The 18,724-nt window shown below is 41.5% G+C and overlaps 1 protein-coding gene across 3 annotated transcripts in view; it reads left to right on the top strand.

The window, feature by feature from the left end:
- Positions 1-18,724, top strand: part of slc10a7 (solute carrier family 10 member 7) — a 320,006-nt gene that overhangs the window by 223,000 nt on the left and 78,282 nt on the right. For all 3 annotated transcript variants that reach the window (XM_041189742.1, XM_041189751.1, XM_041189770.1), the window contains one exon: positions 7,573-7,656. In XM_041189742.1, coding sequence (XP_041045676.1) covers positions 7,573-7,656 — 84 coding nt within the window. The remainder of the gene's footprint in view (positions 1-7,572; positions 7,657-18,724) is intronic.

Genomic DNA, 18,724 nt, shown 5'->3' with positions numbered 1-18,724 from the left:
GGACCAACCATCTTCAGTTGCTTCATCAATGACCTTCCTTCCATCATAAGGTCTGAAGTGGGGAGGTTCGCTGATAATTGCACAATGTTCAGCACCATTCACGACTCCTCAGATACTGACGCAGTCCATGTCCAAATGCAGCAAGACCTTGGACAATATCCAGGGTTGGGCTGACATGTGGCAAGTAACATTTGCGTCACACAAGTGTCAGGCAATGACCATCTCCAACAAGAGATTTGGAAGGTCAAGTTGATTTAAACAGAATCCACAGAAATGGCTATCATGATTTGTTTAAATCGGGCCGCACTTTAGTAGTCTTGCCTCCATTCATGTCCCCAGGGTCAGTAATTGGATGGTGAACGCAACTGCACATCAATTAAGAGGTCACACTGTGAATATCATTCATCCATTCTATTCCCCTTGGGGGCGAATTCACAACCCCTAAATCATCCCGGCTGTCGTTCCCCAACCCCAACACAAAATTTCAGCCCATGGAGTCATTATAGTACAGAAGGAGGTCATTTGGCCCATTCAGTCCTGGCATGTTCTCTGTAGACCAAACTGGTCAGTCCCATTCCCTCACTCGTAATCAGTCACATTCCCCCAAGCCGTAGCCCTACAAGTTAATTTCCCTCAGATGCACACCAGGATGTCTGTGAAAGTTTATTTTATTCAAAACATTATTGGAATGTGTAATAAATATATACCTGAAATATTTCCAAGGTTAGGGGGAAACATGTCAGGCCAAGGGGCCTCCTCCTGCACTGTAAGCATTCTTTAAAAAGAAGAAAAATATACTCAATGACTAAGAATCCAAAGCCCTCTATAGGTTTGTAAAGGCCACATTTGAAATAAGATTGGCCAGTCTCAATTGAGTTCCCAATGGGTACATGTCTATGGCATTAATTAACCATAATTCAGGACAAATTCGTAAATATTCTTTATACGTCATGAAAAGTTTATTATTTTCCTCAGAACAAAGAAAGTTAAGGGAAAATGTAATAGAGGTATTCAAAATTGTGTCTCGATTTGATAAAAGCAAATAAGGCAAAACTGTTTCCACTGGCGGAAGGATACATTAATGTGGACTGCTTCTTTCTTTCTTGTTTCCTAAGTATTGGTTGTATCTGTATCTTTGTGTATCTTCTCCTTCTGTGTCATGTTACTTTTAAATAAATGTGACTACAGGCTTTAGCCTAAAGGGGGATGTTCGATAGCTCATACTTCTTGAAGTAGACAGGAAAATGTAATGTAAATTTGACATAGTTACCAGCAATTGTTTATCCTTTGGCACTGTACCCATTAGTGACATGTGTACAGACTCCATGGCCCATATTTTTGCCAAGTTGAGATGACATGGGACCCCTTTAAAAAATGGCAGGCGGGACCCAATTCCAGGATTCCCGCGTCCATTCCCGTTGATGGCAATTTTCGCCGGCAAGGGATAAGAGTGCGAACAGCCCTGAATGCAGCTCCCCTGTCCTTGTCAGCCCCATTGCCTGTAGCTTAAAACCTCCCTTCAATTTTAATGGCGTTGGGCCCCTTCAATAAGTAGATGTGGTTCGTGGCTTCTCAGAGGAGATGTGAACCATGGGTAACTCCAGTCCCAAGTGGAGAATCAAAAAAAACCCAGTCACCAGCTCCTGGAATTCTTTGATTAACAGGCTTGGAAATATAGAAGTTCTTTCAGTTTCAATAGTCAAATGTTATATTATGAGTGAGATGTGTTTTTATGCAGTGATTTGGACCTCAAGTATAATCTGAAGTGATTTAAATGCCCAGAGTCTTTTAAAATAAAATCAGCAACTGTCAATTAGAGAAAAAAAAACTTCCTGAACTGGTTTGATTGACAGGCCATCTGCTGTAGCTTAAACTAACCCTAACCACCTGTTTTGCAATTTCAATGGGCTGCATTGTCTGCGAGCTATAATGATTTGTTATGGCAGCTGTGGCCATTATGAATGTTGGCTGAGATTCTAAAGGTCTGGAACCACTACCTCAGCAGTGGACCATATGGATATTTTGATTGACAGTTTTAAGAAGTTGTTAAAGGATGAGCTATCTTAGATGAGGTTAATGAAATGGATGTTTGATTTTACAACAGATTGACCACTTGAGGGATTTAATTTTTTTGCAACTTTTTTTTGAAGGAGAGCCTTTTCAGTTTGGTGTGCTTGAATGAGATTAGATTGTTAGAAGTTTTTTTTATGTCCATCTCAGAGACATCTTGACGCCTGCCCATTGTGGATACTGGGTGAGTTGCTATGGAGGATACATGGGGAGTATGAGGTGTCATGGGATATATGAGGGGAATGAGAGAGCATGAGGATATGAGGGACATGGAGGGGGAATGAGGAGGCATTAGGGGGGTGGATGGGGGAGTGAAGGGGTGAGAGTTTGAGGGCCTGACGTTCATCATTAAAGCTGAGCCAATGTCCCAGTAAACAGAGATGACTATTCTAGCCTTCTGGCCTATCCATCTGCCCGCCTCCATTGCCATCTCAGGCCTGCGTCCAGAGGCAGCGGCCTCAACTTGCCCCCCGCCTCCCTGGAACTAAAATATGATGCCCTTTTAAAGGAGATGGGTCTGCCACCTCCACAAAAATCCATTCCCATGTTTTCGTTCATAGAAGCTCTGTGTGCATTAAAAAGGGATAAACCTCAAACCATTAATATTTTAACACAAAATTTCAAACATGATAATTTATCTTTCTAGGGAATGTACATAAAGTTGGTGCAGAACACTATAATCATTTCATGGATTTTTCCCTCAAGTAAAAAATCAAAATAACAGCAACAGGAATATAGGGGAGAATTTCCTCCTCATTGGGAGCGGGTCCGCGGTCGGCTGTGCGCTGCCATTTTACGTGGGCGGGCCAATTAAAGCCCGCCCAGCATAACGTGCACCCGGTAGCGCTGAGCGCTCCCTGTGTGGGCAGAGGGAGGAGGCTGAGTCAGGGCCTGTGCTCTTTCACACATGTGCGCAAAAGGGCACAGAAATCGCCCTAGGCACGGAGTTGCCTCGGAGTTTAATTTCCTTATGCAAAATTTAAATAGAGAAAAAAAAAATTCAGGCATGTCCCCTCATGTGACAGTATCGCATGAGCTGGGATGTGTCAATGAATTTTAATAAAAATATGTATTTGATTTATAAATCCTTCATGAAACCTCATCCCACCCGTGAATAAGGTTTCATGATAAATGCGAAGGCCGCCTGGGCTCTTCGCCTACCCGCCAACTTTAAGATTGGACGGGCAGCCCTGTTAATTGTGACAATTAGTTTTTAAATGGCCTTAATAGGCCTTTGACAGTTTGGCGGGCGCACAGCCAACTCCGGTGTGCACCCACCGCACTGAAGATTGGATGACACACGGTGACATCAGGACGCACACCCGACGTCACTGTGCATTGTTTTACGTGTCAGCCCACCCCACACGCTGACCAGAAGATTCAGGCCATAGAGTGGCAAAAGTTGTTAAAAACTTAACCTGTGCGTATATAAATAAAAACGTAATACTTGTCAATCTTTGTTAAATGTTTTATCTTTCTTTATATTTCTTTGCAATTACTTTTAATTTGGAGCCAAATCTGGATGTAGTTGCATGGGAAACCATTAAAACTATTGTGGGTGTGTTCATGACTTGTAATCTAAGTTCACATTAATAACATTCAACATTGGACAAAAAAAATCAAAGTTATAGATCTGATATTATGTGATTTTCTTCTCCTGTATTTATGCCATTAACATGCACACAAAAAACATGAGGTTTACCATTAGCTCTTAAAAAGTTAACACACTCAATAAGTGTGGTTTGAAACTCAGGCCACCCTGAAATTGGACCTCCAGACTCATTCTTACGTCAGCTTTCTGCCGGAAACTGTTGCATGTCCACAGGCAGCTCACCCATCTTAATAAAATGAATATTGGACTGTTTGTCTTGCTAGCAATGACCCATAGGCAAGCCCTGAAATGGCACTAAAAACAAAAAATGCTGGAAAAACTCAGCAGGTCTGACAGCATCTGTGGAGAGAGAAATAGTTCAAGTTTCGAGTCCGTATGACCCTTCAGAGCTCTGAATAAGAGTCATACAGACCCGAAACTCTGTTTCTCTCTCCACAGATACTGTCAGATCTGCTGAGCTTTTCCAGCATTTTCTGTTTTAATTTCAGATTTCCAGCCTCCACAGTATTTTGCTTTTATCCTGAAATGGCACTTTTGGGTTAGTGAGAGTTCGTATGGGATCATGATATTGTGGAATTGGGGAAGCGCTTTTGCTTCTCTAGGCAGAATAGCAATGGTTCTGTTCAAAAAAGCAATTAAATTACCCCCGAAATTTCTATCAGATTTCAGCAAGGGAACCTGAAGTAGACAATAAGCTGCTTATTTACAAATGTAAGTGGCCTAACAGCTATTACAGACGGTCATCGGCGATGTCTGGAAAATTGTCTGACTCAATATTTATTTGTCCCTGAAATTAGCTTTTGCTCCCATTTGTTGCCCATAGTACCATAGTCTAATTTCTATCCAATGGTGTCAGATTAATCAGTGCCTCTAATGAGCTTACTGAGCAAAAAATATTACAACAGAAACTTTCCACAGCAGACCGAAACACTCATTTTAATAAGCCTCTTCAAACTAAATTTTCTTATGTTCTAATAGTTGCATATAATATTTATTTACCAAATGTGTTTGTTGTAAGTTGTTTCTATTATTTAATCGCAACATACTTTATAGCCATACACTTTTTTTTCCTGTATTCTGTGCTTTGCCTGTACACCATTGCTGGCCATGCAATAACATAAATAACTTAATAGCTAAAATAACTTTTAAATGGCAACAGTTTCATAAATTAATGAAATTGAATCGCAATTAATTGCAGGCTCTGACCTTTCTCTCCTGATAGGTGTAAAATTCTATTTAGAATGATAAAAACATTGCTAAATTGCACTTAAAAACTTATGCTGAGAAAACTAATGCGCTAAAATGCTATATAATGCACTGTGTCTCTAACTTCCATATTATATAATTATCCAGAAAATGCTAGAGAATATATATTCCATTTGTATTCTATATTGTAGGAAGTACAAGATAAAGCCAAAACTCTTGAACTCAATTACGCCAATATAGTAAATCAAAAATTATAACGTTGAAATTAACTAATGATTTTAAACTAATTTGCATTTGAATCCTGTGGGTGCCTCGATAATATTGCAAGTTTGTGTATTTTACAAGAGATTTGCAATGTATGGGCACTGATTTATTAGAGTTTAGAGTCCCATTTAATGGGAAAACCATATACATAATTGTATGCAAAGGTAAAACACTATGGATGCTGGAAGTATGAAAAAGAAACAGAAAATGCTTGAAATCCTCAGCAGATCAGGCAGCATCTGTGGAGAGAGGAGGTCATTGCCTGAAATGTTAATTGTTTCTCTCTCCACAGATGCGATATTGTATATGATATTTACTGTGATTTTAGCAGTAATATACCAAATGCTCAGATCCAATAAAATGTGGCAGTCAATGTCAGGAATTTCTATTTTTGGAACACGATGATTTAGGGAATTTATGTTAACCATATCTCCCCTTTTGTACTGTTCATTTTTGTCACTTAAGTGGTTATCCTTTAAAATACTCAGTAACAGGCAAATCGTTCACCTATTCTCCAGGGATAGAAAAAGCCACAAGTCCACCTTCACCTCTAATCCCTCAGAATTGTTATAATAGCCAAATAATGCAATAGAACATTTATCCATATTCTATTTACATCTACCCATCTTGTCATCTATATCTATCTCGTTGCTAATTTTAGAATAGAAAGGAAAATACAGCCACTAGAAATCCAAAGGTAGTAAGGCTAAGGAGTGTCTAACTTGACAGCGTTTTCACAGATCTGTGGGTTGAGATATAGTTTATTGGCTTCAACTATGCAAACATTAGCCTGTTTGAACCAAAGATGAAATTTGAACCAACAAGTTAGTATGAGATATATAGTTTATTGGCTTCAACTATGCAAACATCAGCCTGTTTGAACCAAAGATGAAATTTGAACCAACAAGTTAGTATGACTAAAAACAAAAAAACTGCGGATGCTGGAAATCCAAAACAAAAACAGAATTACCTGGAAAAACTCAGCAGGTCTGGCAGCATCGGCGGAGAAGAAAAGAGTTGACGTTTCGAGTCCTCATGACCCTTCGACAGAACTTGAGTTCGAGTCCAGGAAAGAGCTGAAATATAAGCTGGTTTAAGGTGTGTGTGTGGGGGGCGGAGAGATAGAGAGACAGAGAGGTGGAGGGGGTGGGGGGGGGGTTGAATTCATACTTACTGGCCAGTTAGAGAGTGGCATTCACTGGGAACAGGTCACCCTACCCACCCTGTCATTAGAAAATAGTTTATGATAAGTGAAACCTAAAAAGCAAGGGATTGTTATGATGTTTAGAACTGATTTTTTCAAGAGAATCCCACTATTGTTAAATGGCCTATATGTTTAGCCATATTTAAGAAATCAGTGGTTTCTGTGTGATGGTAAATGTCAGCTGCTCTCATCTTGTTAGTTTTCTCTTGCTTACTTCAGTTTCATAAATGTGTGGATTCAATAGTGTTAAAAAAAATCTAATCATAATGTATATATTTATTTTCTTAAAGTTCAGATTGTCACCATTTTTTCTGGTGAAAATTGATTCAAGTTTATAATTGAGCTCTAGGTATTTGAAAAAAATTCATATTTAATAACTATGTAATTGTCTATTAGTTGCAAATTAAATGAGGCAGGTCAGAAATGCAACTCTAAATGTAACTATGAAGTTATGATATTCCCGAACTAAGACTAGAATATGGTCCTTACAAAAAATAGTAATATTTAAAAATTCATCAAGTATGCATCTGTTATATTTTTCACAAAGGTCTTTAGTGGATGCCTGATGATGATTGACTTTTTTCACCTAACCAAAATGTGTATAGAGACTTGCACTACAAGTGACTAAAATTCCATTGTTTGGAAAGGAGGAAATCCAAAAATTAGGACTGTTTAAAAAAAAATCTGTTTGTTCTAGCCATGGACCATGAGTACTAAGTACGTATGGTTATGCCAAACACTGTGACTGCCAAATGTACTGAGTGATAAATGAGTGACAGCACAACAAAACTCATTGGCTGCCGATTCCACAGGATGCACTTTACAGACTATATAAAATGTCTTATTCTGAAATCTGACCGAAGTGTATAATCAATCTAATGTTAATTGTAGTGTCTGGCAGTAATCGGAGAACTTGCTATTTGGATGATGTAATTAATTGTGATCGTACAATGATTGCTTCAGTCTTTCAGGTTGTTTTTATTAATGCTCCTTGTTTATTGCTATAACTTTTAAGTGAATGTATTCTATACGTGTGAAAATTTACATCTTATTGCATAATGACTATCAAATAACCACTATCAAAAATTGTGGTTGTGAAATTATTTTGCTTTTTAGTTGAACATGGTATGTGTTTACATGAATATTGAAGGTAGAATGTGTTTTGATTAGTTACTAGTATAGTAGTTTTTCACTTTTTCTGTTTTTGGTTTTGCAGCTAGGTTCTTCCTCTTCAGTGCCATTTACATCAATTTTCTCTCAGCTGTTCATGACTGTAGTAGTCCCGCTCATTGTAGGACAGGTAAGCACAATTATTGGTTTTTCACCAGTTTTCCTGTGTGGCAGTTTCTCTAATAATGGCTTTGTGAGTTTCTCATAATCTGATATGAAGTGTAAGCAGTTCAGGCAGAAATCAAGCTCCAGATTAGAGAAGAAACATCATTTTTGCATAAATTTGATTCAGAGAACATTAAGTAAGTCTTAGCATAAACCACTTTCAGCGCAAGGAAATCCAGCACGCCATGTAACACCACTAAGTAATATTTTAGGCCATGGTAATTTTTTTAATAAAAATGATTACATTTTATTTGACACAATATACGATTTTAAGTATTGAGAAAATCATTTTTAATGTAATTTATTAATAAATATTAAATTTATATTAAAAGAGCTTAAACTTGCTGCAACATCACAAAGGAGTATTTAATATATTGTTCACATAAATTCATAACCTGGTACTTGGTTTCACTTTGGTTGTTTTGGTTCTGATTTAAGTAAGTAAAATATTGCTACATTGGTAGTTTAGAATTTCATTACGGTGACTTATTTGGTGATGAAAAATACTTCTATAAGTCAATGGCCACGATTTTCTGTGTCTGCTTGTGTCGGACGTGTTCGGTGGCATAAGCAGATAATTTGGCGCGATCAGGTTCATGAAACCAGTTTGCGATTGTCCGCTCAGCCCGCCAATGGCGGGCCGCGTTTCCTGCCATCGGACGTCGGGATCCTCATTATAATTCACCTGGGTATCAGTATAAGGCCAGCCCGCCAGACTCATCCCTCCCTGCTGGATCATCTGCCCACACCAGTGGAAAAACAGACCGACATGTTTCACAGCAGCACATAATCGACGTGTACCTGGCGGGCTTCAGGGTTTGTTCGCCTACCTTGTTTCAGTCAGCACTCACAGTCATCAGCACCAGGTTTCACAGATAGCGCCACATCACTTTTAAGGGGTAGGTCTCTACCTACCAGATCAGCCATATGTGGGTGGCTTTTCAATGGCTGCAGGGCAAGGTCTTGTTGGGGAAGGAGCAAAGTGGTCTCAAGCAAGAGAAGAGGCTGCAGGACGAGAGCTGCACCGGGGAAGGAGGGTCTCCCAGAGTGTGTGGAGGCACATGTTGACCTGTGCAAGTAGCCTCAAGATGGTGAGGGCTGAGGAGGCAGTCTCCAGAGGAGATGTGGCCAGATGGACATGTGAGGGTTTGTGTGTGAGAATGGGTGGTGATGCGCCAGCAGTAAGTGAGATACCAGTGAATGTGTGATGGGTTTGAGCGTGTGAGTTTAGAATGATGAGATGGTTGCCATATCCTGGCTGCATGGATGAGATCATTCATCCTGCATCTGCATTGGATGACCAACTTCTTCTGTGCAGCATTGGCACTGACCACCACTGCCATCACCTGCCATGCTGGAGAGAGATTACAGAACTCTTGAGGTACAGCGGGATCTGGGTGTCCTGGTACATGAATCACAAAAGTTACAATGCAGGTACAGAAAGTGATTAAGAAGGCAAATAGAATGATGGTGTTCATTGCAAGGGGAGTGGAATATAAAAGTAGGGAAGTTTTGCTACAGTTGTATAGATGAGACTACATCTGGAATACTGTGTACAGTTTTGGTCATCTTGTTTAAGAAAGGATATACATGCACTAGAAGCAGTTCAGAGAAAGTTCACTTGCCTGAAACCTGAGATGGGGGTGACGAAAGATTTGACAAGTTGGGCCTGTATCCATTGGAGTTTAGAAAAATGAGAGGTGCCCTTATTGAAACATGTAAGATCCTGAGGGGACTTGACGGGATGGATATTGAAAGGATGTTTCCCCTTGTGGGAGAGACTAGAGCTAAGGGACACATTTTTAAAATAATGAGTCTTACATTAGAAGCAGAGATGAAGAGAATTTTCTTCTCTCAGAGAATCATGAGATTTTGGAACTCCCTTCCCCAGAGAGCAGTGAAGACAGGTTATTGAATATCTTTAAGGCAGCCGTAGATCGCTTCTTGTGTAACAAGAGTCAAAGCTTGTTGGGGGTAGGTGAGTTCCATGGGTTGCAAATTTGCTGACAAGTCTATTATGTGGCACTTTATCAAACACCTTTTGGAAGGCCGTAGACACCATATCAACTGCATGACCCTCATCAACCCTTTGTGTTACTTAATTAAAAATTTCAATCAAGTTAGTTAAGCATGATTTGCCTTTAACAAATCCATCCTGGCTTTCCTTAATTAAGCCCTCCTTTTCCAAGTGACTGTTAATTTTGTCTCAGATTATCATTTCTCAAAGCTTTCCCACCAGCAAGGTTAAACTGATTTGCCTGTCATTGCTGAAATTATCATTGCACCCTTTTTAGAACAAGAGTGTAACAATTGCAATTCTCCTGTCCTTTGGCACCCCCCCTCCTCCCCGAACCCTATATCTAGGGGTGATTGGAAGGTTATGGCCAGTACCTCCATTATTTTCACCCTTACCTCAACATCCTCAGATGCATCCCATCCGGTCCTGGTGATTTATCAACTTAAATTACAGCCAGACCTTATAGTACCTCCTCTGTATGAATTTTTAGCTCATTCAATATTTCAGTTACCTCCCCCTTCACTATGCTTTTGCAGCATCTTCTTCCTTGGTAAAGGCAAATGCAAAGTACTCATCTCAGCTATGCCCTCTGCCTCCATGCATAAATCCCCTTTTTGGCCCCCAGTCGGCCCCATCCTTCTCCTTATACTCTTTTATTATCATATGCCTATAGCTTCCAGTCTCTTCTCATATTCTCTCTTTACCTCTCTTACCTCCTCTTTTCACTTCCCATCTGAACTTTGAATAGTCAGCCTGGTTCTCACTTCTTTGTCAACTCAATATCTGTTATGAACCCCTTTTTCTGCTTCATCCCTATCTCTTATCATCGAGGGAGCTCTGGTTCTGGTTGTCCTATCTTTCCTTCTTGTGACATTTTACCTCAACTGTACCCAAACTATTTCATCTTTAAAAGCACCCCATTGTTCCACTAGAATTTGAGCTGCCAATCCTTGATTCTAGTTTACAGGTGACAGATCCATTACTTTTCCACTGAAATTGGCCCTGCTCCAATTAAGTGTTTTTACGCTGTATTGGTTCTTGTCCTTTTTCATGGCTGACTTAAACTTTATATACTATGGGTGAATGTTTCCTAATTGTCCCCCTATTGATACTTGATCCACTGGATGCACATTCCCCAGAACTAGACCCAATAATGTCCCCCTTCCTTGTTCAGAAACATGGGGCTGAATTATACACTGGGGGCATGATCCTTACCCCTTGGCATAATTGTCAGGAACAGGCTGATAATTGATGTGAGGCAGGCCCTCCGCCCCCAATCAGGTGAGGGCCTTAGCATGCAAAGCAGGCAAATCATGAAATCAATCAGCATGCATTTTTGACCTCAACATGTCAGCTAAAGCCGTCCCTTAACTTTGCACAGCTGGAATGTGTGTTCAGCAGGAAGGACCCTCTACCTTTGCTATTTGAAAACACCCGAGTACCTTATGTGAGTCTTTATGTCACGCATCGCGACGTAGAGGGTCTGAGACTTCATGTCACTCCTCAACGTTGTTACTACCTCCAGGAGTGACCACAACCGGGCAGCTATGTGGAGGATCAGGGCAAAATATTGTACGATACGGCCAAAGTCCACAGGATCAACCAAGCAAGGAGGTTCACACCACAAAGAACCGAGCCGGTTCAGGTTTGTTGTTGGAAAAGTCTGGAGATGTTTACCCATAAACCATATTTGACATGTTTTTTATAAAGAAAAACATACAACAGCACATGAATAAAAACAAGACCAAACAAAGCTACAATGCATTGCTAAATATCATACCCAGCAACTGGGATCTGGCATACCATTGTAAACCCTTACCCAACCCATTCGGGATCAGGTTTAAAATGTCATACTTGAAAAAATCTCTTTGGTTCCTGCATTCCCGCTAATTGCCATCACCAGCAAATCCACTCCAGATGGCCACCATGAATTGAGAAGGGATACCAACTTCCGTCCTTGGTATTGTCTTTCGCAGACTGTTGGGCTCTTGCAAGATGTTCATTGACGTTCCTCATGAACGTTGGCCTGGATCGAGGATGCTTGTCCCTGGAAGTCCTGCAGCTGTCCGTATCCCCTTGTACATCCAACCCTGTGTACACGATTGCTTATCTGCAGCCAGTGGAGTCAAACTTAAAAGGGATTATCAGTTACTTCACGCATCAGTTGGTTGTTGATTTCTGCTAGCTATTGCTGCAGTTCTACAAGTGTTTAGTACTTTCTATGGTTGTTTCAAATTGCAGAAGTCTACAGGGAAAATTGTGATGAATGCTGAAGGACTTCTTGCTGACTTCAAGACTTTACCTAAACCAATTGGTCCCAGACATAGTGCATGAGTATTTCCCCTGAAGTTCAGCATGACTTGAAGAATGAACAGAGGCCATGCAGAGCAGGACAAGCTGCTGAAAAAGAGAGAAGGACAGGGAGGGGGACTCTCAGAAGGAGGCCACATCCACATTCGATGAACAATTCTTCAACATGAACCTCAGAAAAGAACAATATGTGAGATGTCAGCACTTTAGTAAGGATGCCCTCATTGAAGAATGCCACCTGCTGCAGCCACATTACTAGTGACTATGAGGGTGACTGTGGCAATCATTGTGTATCAGGATCCTTCCAAGCTGGACCTGGAGCTATTTGCAACATTTTGCAGTTTAATATCTACTGTTGTATGAGGGAGGTCACTGAGGCTCTATTCAGTGCAAGCTTACTACATTTCTTTCTCCCCTGCCAGAGACGAGAGGCTTCACTAGGATTGCAGGTTTCCCCACGGTGCAAAGCGCCATTGACCACGTGCATGTCAACTCTGTCTTGTGTTGAAATCACAAGGGATTTCATTCCTTCAGTGTCCAGCTTGTGTATGACCATAGACAGCACACTGTGCAGGTCCACATCTGGTATCCTAGCAGCAGCTAAGATGCCTTCATTCTGCAACAGTTTACTGTGCTAGCTGCATTTAGCCTTCACAGCAAAACAAAGGGTGGCTACAGGGAAATAAGGGCTATCTGCTGCTGACATGGGTTGCGTATTGAGTCATTAACCATGTATACATGCATACATTGAAAGCCATGACGCCACATGAAATGTGGCAGAGCAGTTCATTGTCATGTTAAAGGAACACACCTGCTGCTGGACCACTCTGAAATAGCCCTGCAGTATTTGGCAGAGTGGGCTTCAAGATTCGTGGTGGTCTGCTGCATGTTGCACAACCTCACCATCATGAAGGGGCAGCCTTTGCCATCAGGTATACATTGAGCAAATGTGGAGCAGCAGCATGAGGGGGAGAAAAGGAAGAAAAGTGGAGGTGGAACTCTCGATAATCCTTTTCTGCCTGAGTTGTCCATGAAGAATTCAACCATGTGAGATACCAGTAACTGCGACCCAATTCTCATTCACCAACACCTTGCCTTTCCTCTGTCACTGACCAACGCATTGTCTTCTTTACCACAATGCAAAGATAAACACCAAAAAAAAATAAACATTTCAAACCAGATTTGTGATATTGCATACAAAATTCAAATTATAACCTTTGTGCATTCTGTTAGAATACCTGTCTCCCAAGTGCCCTTGTCTGTCCTAGTGTTCCCAAGTACTCCTACTTCAATGGCTGCAGCATGGCTGGTGGAAGACTGCTAACTTCAGTAGAGGAGACTGCAAATGACCACCAAGTCCTACCCCGAGCAGCTTTTGGCCTAAAAGGCCTGGCTTACTAACTACTCCTTTGGTATGGGTGGCAGAAGTGTAGGTTGACTAGTTTACAGACAACAGCAAGGGCACTGGCATAGTGGGAGGACATGTGCTATCCCCTTGAGAGGGGGCAACAGGTTCATGTTGCATTGGAGCCACTGTTTGTTCCCTGGGTGCTGCTTCAACACCCTAGAAATCTGTTGGAGGATATGTTGCTGGACTGTGGCACCCTGCAACCCTTTTTCGCACTGTAATCTACAACTATGATGATAGGAGACCAGCCTTCCACTGCAAGATATGGTAGCTGCTCCTTGCGCCATAGTGGAAACTGTGACATTGGCCATCAGATGCTGCACCGTAGTTGGGGTCCATGTGTGCAACAGAGTTGGCTGCCATTTCCATGCTGGGAAGGATGTACTCCAAGCTCTGCACAAAGACCTGTGTCGAGTTGATGCTGGACTTCTCCATGCTCCTTGGCATTGACTGCAGGCTTTCTGGAAAGCTTCCCAATGCACCATGCATTTCATTGTGCATGTCCATTGTGCATATAGGCTGCCAATTAAAGTACTCATCTGAGTCCTCTGCCATGGAATCTGTGTGTGACCTTGTCCTCCAGCAAACTGGCACCTGTTCTATCCTTGCCCCCTGCCCTGGCTGTTGCCCACTCGTACTAGTGTTTCATGACATGCAGATACTACCTCTAATCTATCCTCTAAGTTAAGTGCAGTGTCAGCATTTGAACTGGTAGTTGCAAGTGTGAAATCATGATGGTGCTGTGCCTTCTTCATCACTGTTTTCTTGGTGTACCCCCATTGCTTAACCAAATTCTATCTCTTGTGTATCTGAAAGGAAAAGGGTGCAAGGATAAGGTTGTTGTCTGCTATCTGCAGCTTGTGAATCAGTAGCAAATTTGGGATGAGTGCCAAGTGAGAAGGAGGATTAGTATGAGGATACTATCATCTTTGATGGTTTCAGCCCTGCTGCTGATCATGGCCGCAGCAGTGGGCATCCCAATAATGGCCAATCCATGGGCTTCGGACATTGAGGCACATCTGGCCCCCTCCTGTTGCCTCAGTTGTGCGCTGAGAGAAGAAAGTGTCTCATGCGATTGGCTGCTGTGGCTGTCATGGTTGGTCAGCTGGCAGTGTGCAAACTATGAGATATGGATATGAGCCTTACAGTAATGAAGCATATGAATTGACAGAGATTGTTGGTAGGTGAATAAATTGAGCAGTGGGCGTCACTGGCTAGGCCAGCATTTATTGGCCATCCCTAATTTCCCTTGTTCAGAGGGCATTTAAGAGTCAAGTGGTGGGGTTTGGAGTCAATTGTAGGATCAAGTAAGGAAGGCAAATTTCCTTCCTTAAAGGACATTAGTGAACCAGATGGGCTTTTACAACTATCGGCAATGGTTTCACAGTCTTCATCAGTCTTTTATTTCCAGATTTTTATTGAATTCAAATGCCAGCATCTGCCGTGGTGGGATTCGAACCCAGGTCCTCAGAGCATTACCCTGGGTCTCTGCAACACTAGTCCGCTGACAATACCACAATGCATCCATTGATCTTACTACTCGTGAGGTGATTGAACTTTTGCGACATTGCATCCAGGTCTTCAAAACTTGACCACTGCATTCATCTCCCCCTCTGCCTAGTCCCATTGCCTATTGAATATGTGCCTGCAGGGCCTCTTGACCCCTGTGGATCTAAGATTTCTCTCTTCCTTTCTATCTTTTCCAAAGAGGTCTCCAATGCAGTCTCCAAAAGCCTTGGAGCCTGCTGTCTCCCATGTTTTGTCATCTTCACTGTTTCCCAGGTCAGGTTCACCACCTGCACACCTTCCACTGCTTGCCCCAGCCACAATGCACCTTCATTTTAAGAGGTGCAGGTGTTTTAAGCAGTACAGGTTAGCTTCGATTGGTGCTAGGATTTTGGGTTTTCCTGCTGATGCATGAAGCCAATGACCAGCACAGTCAGGTGCTGCCTGCATTACATTGAATGGATGCGGGTTACTCATGCATTACGATCCCCACATTTGTTTGCAATGACTATCCAATTTAGCTCCCATCTCTTGCTCCTGGAGTAGATCTCTGTACTTGCCAAGGAAAAGGAGACTTTGTAGCACAATGTTTGCCTCTGATCCGGAAGCTCCAGGTTCGAGTCCCACCCCAATACTTGATGGCCAAGGAAGGTGAGTTGTTAACACAGCAAAACAGGTTGATTATCAACCTGCAAATCATTCCAGCACATGCCAGTGACAGGCGGTTAGCATGGAAGAGACTCCTGATCAGCCATGTGATGGAAAGGAAGTTGCAGCCCCTACCATCACCATTTATAGCCCCAGATTACAACATGCATGTAAAAGTGCACGTTGCCAAGCAACTCCAATTCCCTGAGTGATCTGTAACATACCACCACCTCTTGATGAGGATGATCTGCTCCATGTTAAGTCCCATCTCCAGCTATTGCCTGGCTGTCAGACCTAAACAAAATTACAATCAGAAGCAGTGCTGTAAGAGTTGCTACTCTGAAGCCAACTTCTAAGTTTATATCAGGAGTTGTACTTCATTATACTGTCATGGAATACATGGACAAAATTTCATACGCCAGTTTTCTTCTTTGCAGAATTGCCACAGTGGTTTTGTTTGAATCATATTGTAAGAATAGAAATTGTTTCTCTGGAAATCTTAGAGGTAAAACTTTGGGGTGAATTTTACGTAAAACGGATGGCTAGCCAACTGCCTTATCGCCACCCCAGATCTGTCCCCATATTACGGGTAGCAGGTAAGGCATCAGGCAGCCCACCTGCCCTTAGGTCTATTGAGGCTCTTAGGTGGCCAATTAATGGCCATTTAAAGACCTCAATTCTGCCTCTGCCACAATAGTAAGTGTGGCCAGGGAAGACGGGAAAGCAGAGAAACCCAGCAGGTTTAACTGCACCAACTTTTCAACTGGGGTTGGGGGTGCTGGTGGGAGGAGCGAGAAATATGCCCCCCCATAAAATTCACCCCTTTGTTTCTTAGCAGGAGTATCGTCACAAAACGACTGGTGTCAATGAGAAAGTAGGCAATTTCCAAGAACTGTTTAGATTCCCCATATAGAATGCAATATATGTTGCTGTTGTCAAAGTTATGTTCCATATTCTGTCAATTTGTGATTAGTCATTTTGTTACTGCACACTGATGAGAATGTATCAAATTAAATGACATGAGAATTACATTGTTTATATTCCAAAAAAAACTGCACCTTAGAAATATTGGGTATATCTTGTGAGCTTAAGTTAAGACTACCCTTTGTATGTGTTAACAATCATAGACTTGGTGCTTTTCCATTCATGCATTTGTTAATTGCCACAGCATCAGCATTATATGAAGTTTTAAATAAGAAAATACTATGGAAGTATAGTAAAATTAACTGGAACTTAATTTATCTGTCGGGTCAACCGTTTAATTTTAAGCCAGTTTGTGGAGTCAAATAAATTTTAATTCCCCATGTGCTGCTGGAAATGAGATTTATTATGGCACTGTCTATTTTAATTGCCAATTTTTCAAATCAATAACCTTTTTAACTGGAGTTTAATTAAACTTGTGTTTTTTGTCCTATGCCTTGTTCCTTTCAAAATGAGTAGAGTGAAAATGAATGCCTAGTTCACAAATCTTGAAATGTTAAAATCTTAAACTAGTAACTTGCAAGTGAAGTACAGAAATAAATAATGATTTCCTCACCCACAGTAGGCAAGGCAGATGGGTAGATAAATTGGTCCTCATATACCATTACATAAACAAATACACCTATGCATCTAGCATACTTTGTTTACTTAAACAAATCCTTGTATATGGGATTCATGATGCATCCTTGGCCCCCTCCACATATACATGCTGCCCCTTGGCAAAGTCATGTACAGTGCAGATACAGAGTCAGCTTTCACATATACACTGAGAACAGTTGGTTTTACCCCTCTGACCCTCAACACTGCTCCTGTGCTGTCAAGCTGCTTACCCAACATGCAGTCTTGGACAAAATGTATATTTTTTGTCCAGCTAAACATTTGGAAGTAAAAAGCTATGATCTTTAGCTTCCACCACAAACTCTGCATTCTTGCTACCGACTGCAATCTTACTTTCTGACTGCTGGCCTAGGCTGAATCAGACTGTTTGCAACCTACCATCCTGTTCAACTCCAAACTGAGATTCTCACCCTGTTTCCTCTCCATCACAAAACCTAGTTACTTCCACTTCCATAATGTCGTCCACCTCCATTCCTAATTCAACCATCTCCTGCATTTTATGAAGGGTCGAGGATATGAAGTTGAACAGAGAGATCTTTGGGAGAATTGTCTCTGAAGGTAATAAAGGCATTTGAATAGCAGGTAGAACCCACTGTCTCATCTCTTGTACAGTGGTAAATGCAGAATATGTGATCCATACTTGAAATTTAGACTAAATAACACTAAACACATTGCTGAGCATATTTCATTTTGGAATGAAGATGTTTTCTGGAGATTAAGAGGGCAATGATGCAACACCTTTCTAAATGGCACTGCTATATCACAATGGTATTCGATCTAGGTATGTATACATTGTTATGATCTTGGACCATTCTCCCAAGTTCTTGGTAAGGTCCAGTTAGGAATCAGTAACTTTTTGTTAAAAGTAGACAAAGTTTGATATCCAAGAGAATAAAGCTACAAGATTCCACAGGTTTAGAACAAATAAAAATAAACTTTAATGTACAAGGTCAGAAAGATAAAATAATTTACAATATTTATCTTATGCTGTAAAATCCAGGGTTAATATGCGGTATATGTGAATTAACAGACAAACTGTGGCAAACACCACACTGCACAATAAATGGCAGATGCAACCAAGACAGATTCCACAGATTTCTCAATAACCCACCCAGACATCAGTAAACACTGTAAGTAACCAGTCTTGTTGAAACTCTCTCTCTCTCCCACACACATGGCATTCCAGTCTTCATCTTTAAAGATCTCACCTTGAAATCCTCTCCAAAAGTCACTCCAACTTGGACAGGTTTCCATCTCATCTCCCACGATTCTGTTCTGCTAGATTCCCAAGTCTGTGCTCAAGCACCAACTCAGATGCATGACTTCTGCTCTTCAGCCATGCTGAGCAGAATACTACTACTCCAAAGGTGGTTACCTTTGCCCCAACGACCTGTTGCACAGAGCCACCAATCTTCTGCTGCCTTCTTCAATCACCAGGGCTTCTCCTGAGCCCACTTTTGTCTTCAGGGCTTTTCCTGAGCCCTCTTTGATTGCCAGGACTTCTCCTGAGGCCACTCTGATCGCCAGGGCTTCTCCTGAGGCCAC

Source organism: Carcharodon carcharias, chromosome 1 (genome assembly GCF_017639515.1).
Source record: "Carcharodon carcharias isolate sCarCar2 chromosome 1, sCarCar2.pri, whole genome shotgun sequence".
NCBI classification, from domain to species: Eukaryota; Metazoa; Chordata; class Chondrichthyes; order Lamniformes; family Lamnidae; genus Carcharodon; species Carcharodon carcharias.
This window is presented reverse-complemented; position numbering and strand designations above follow the sequence as displayed.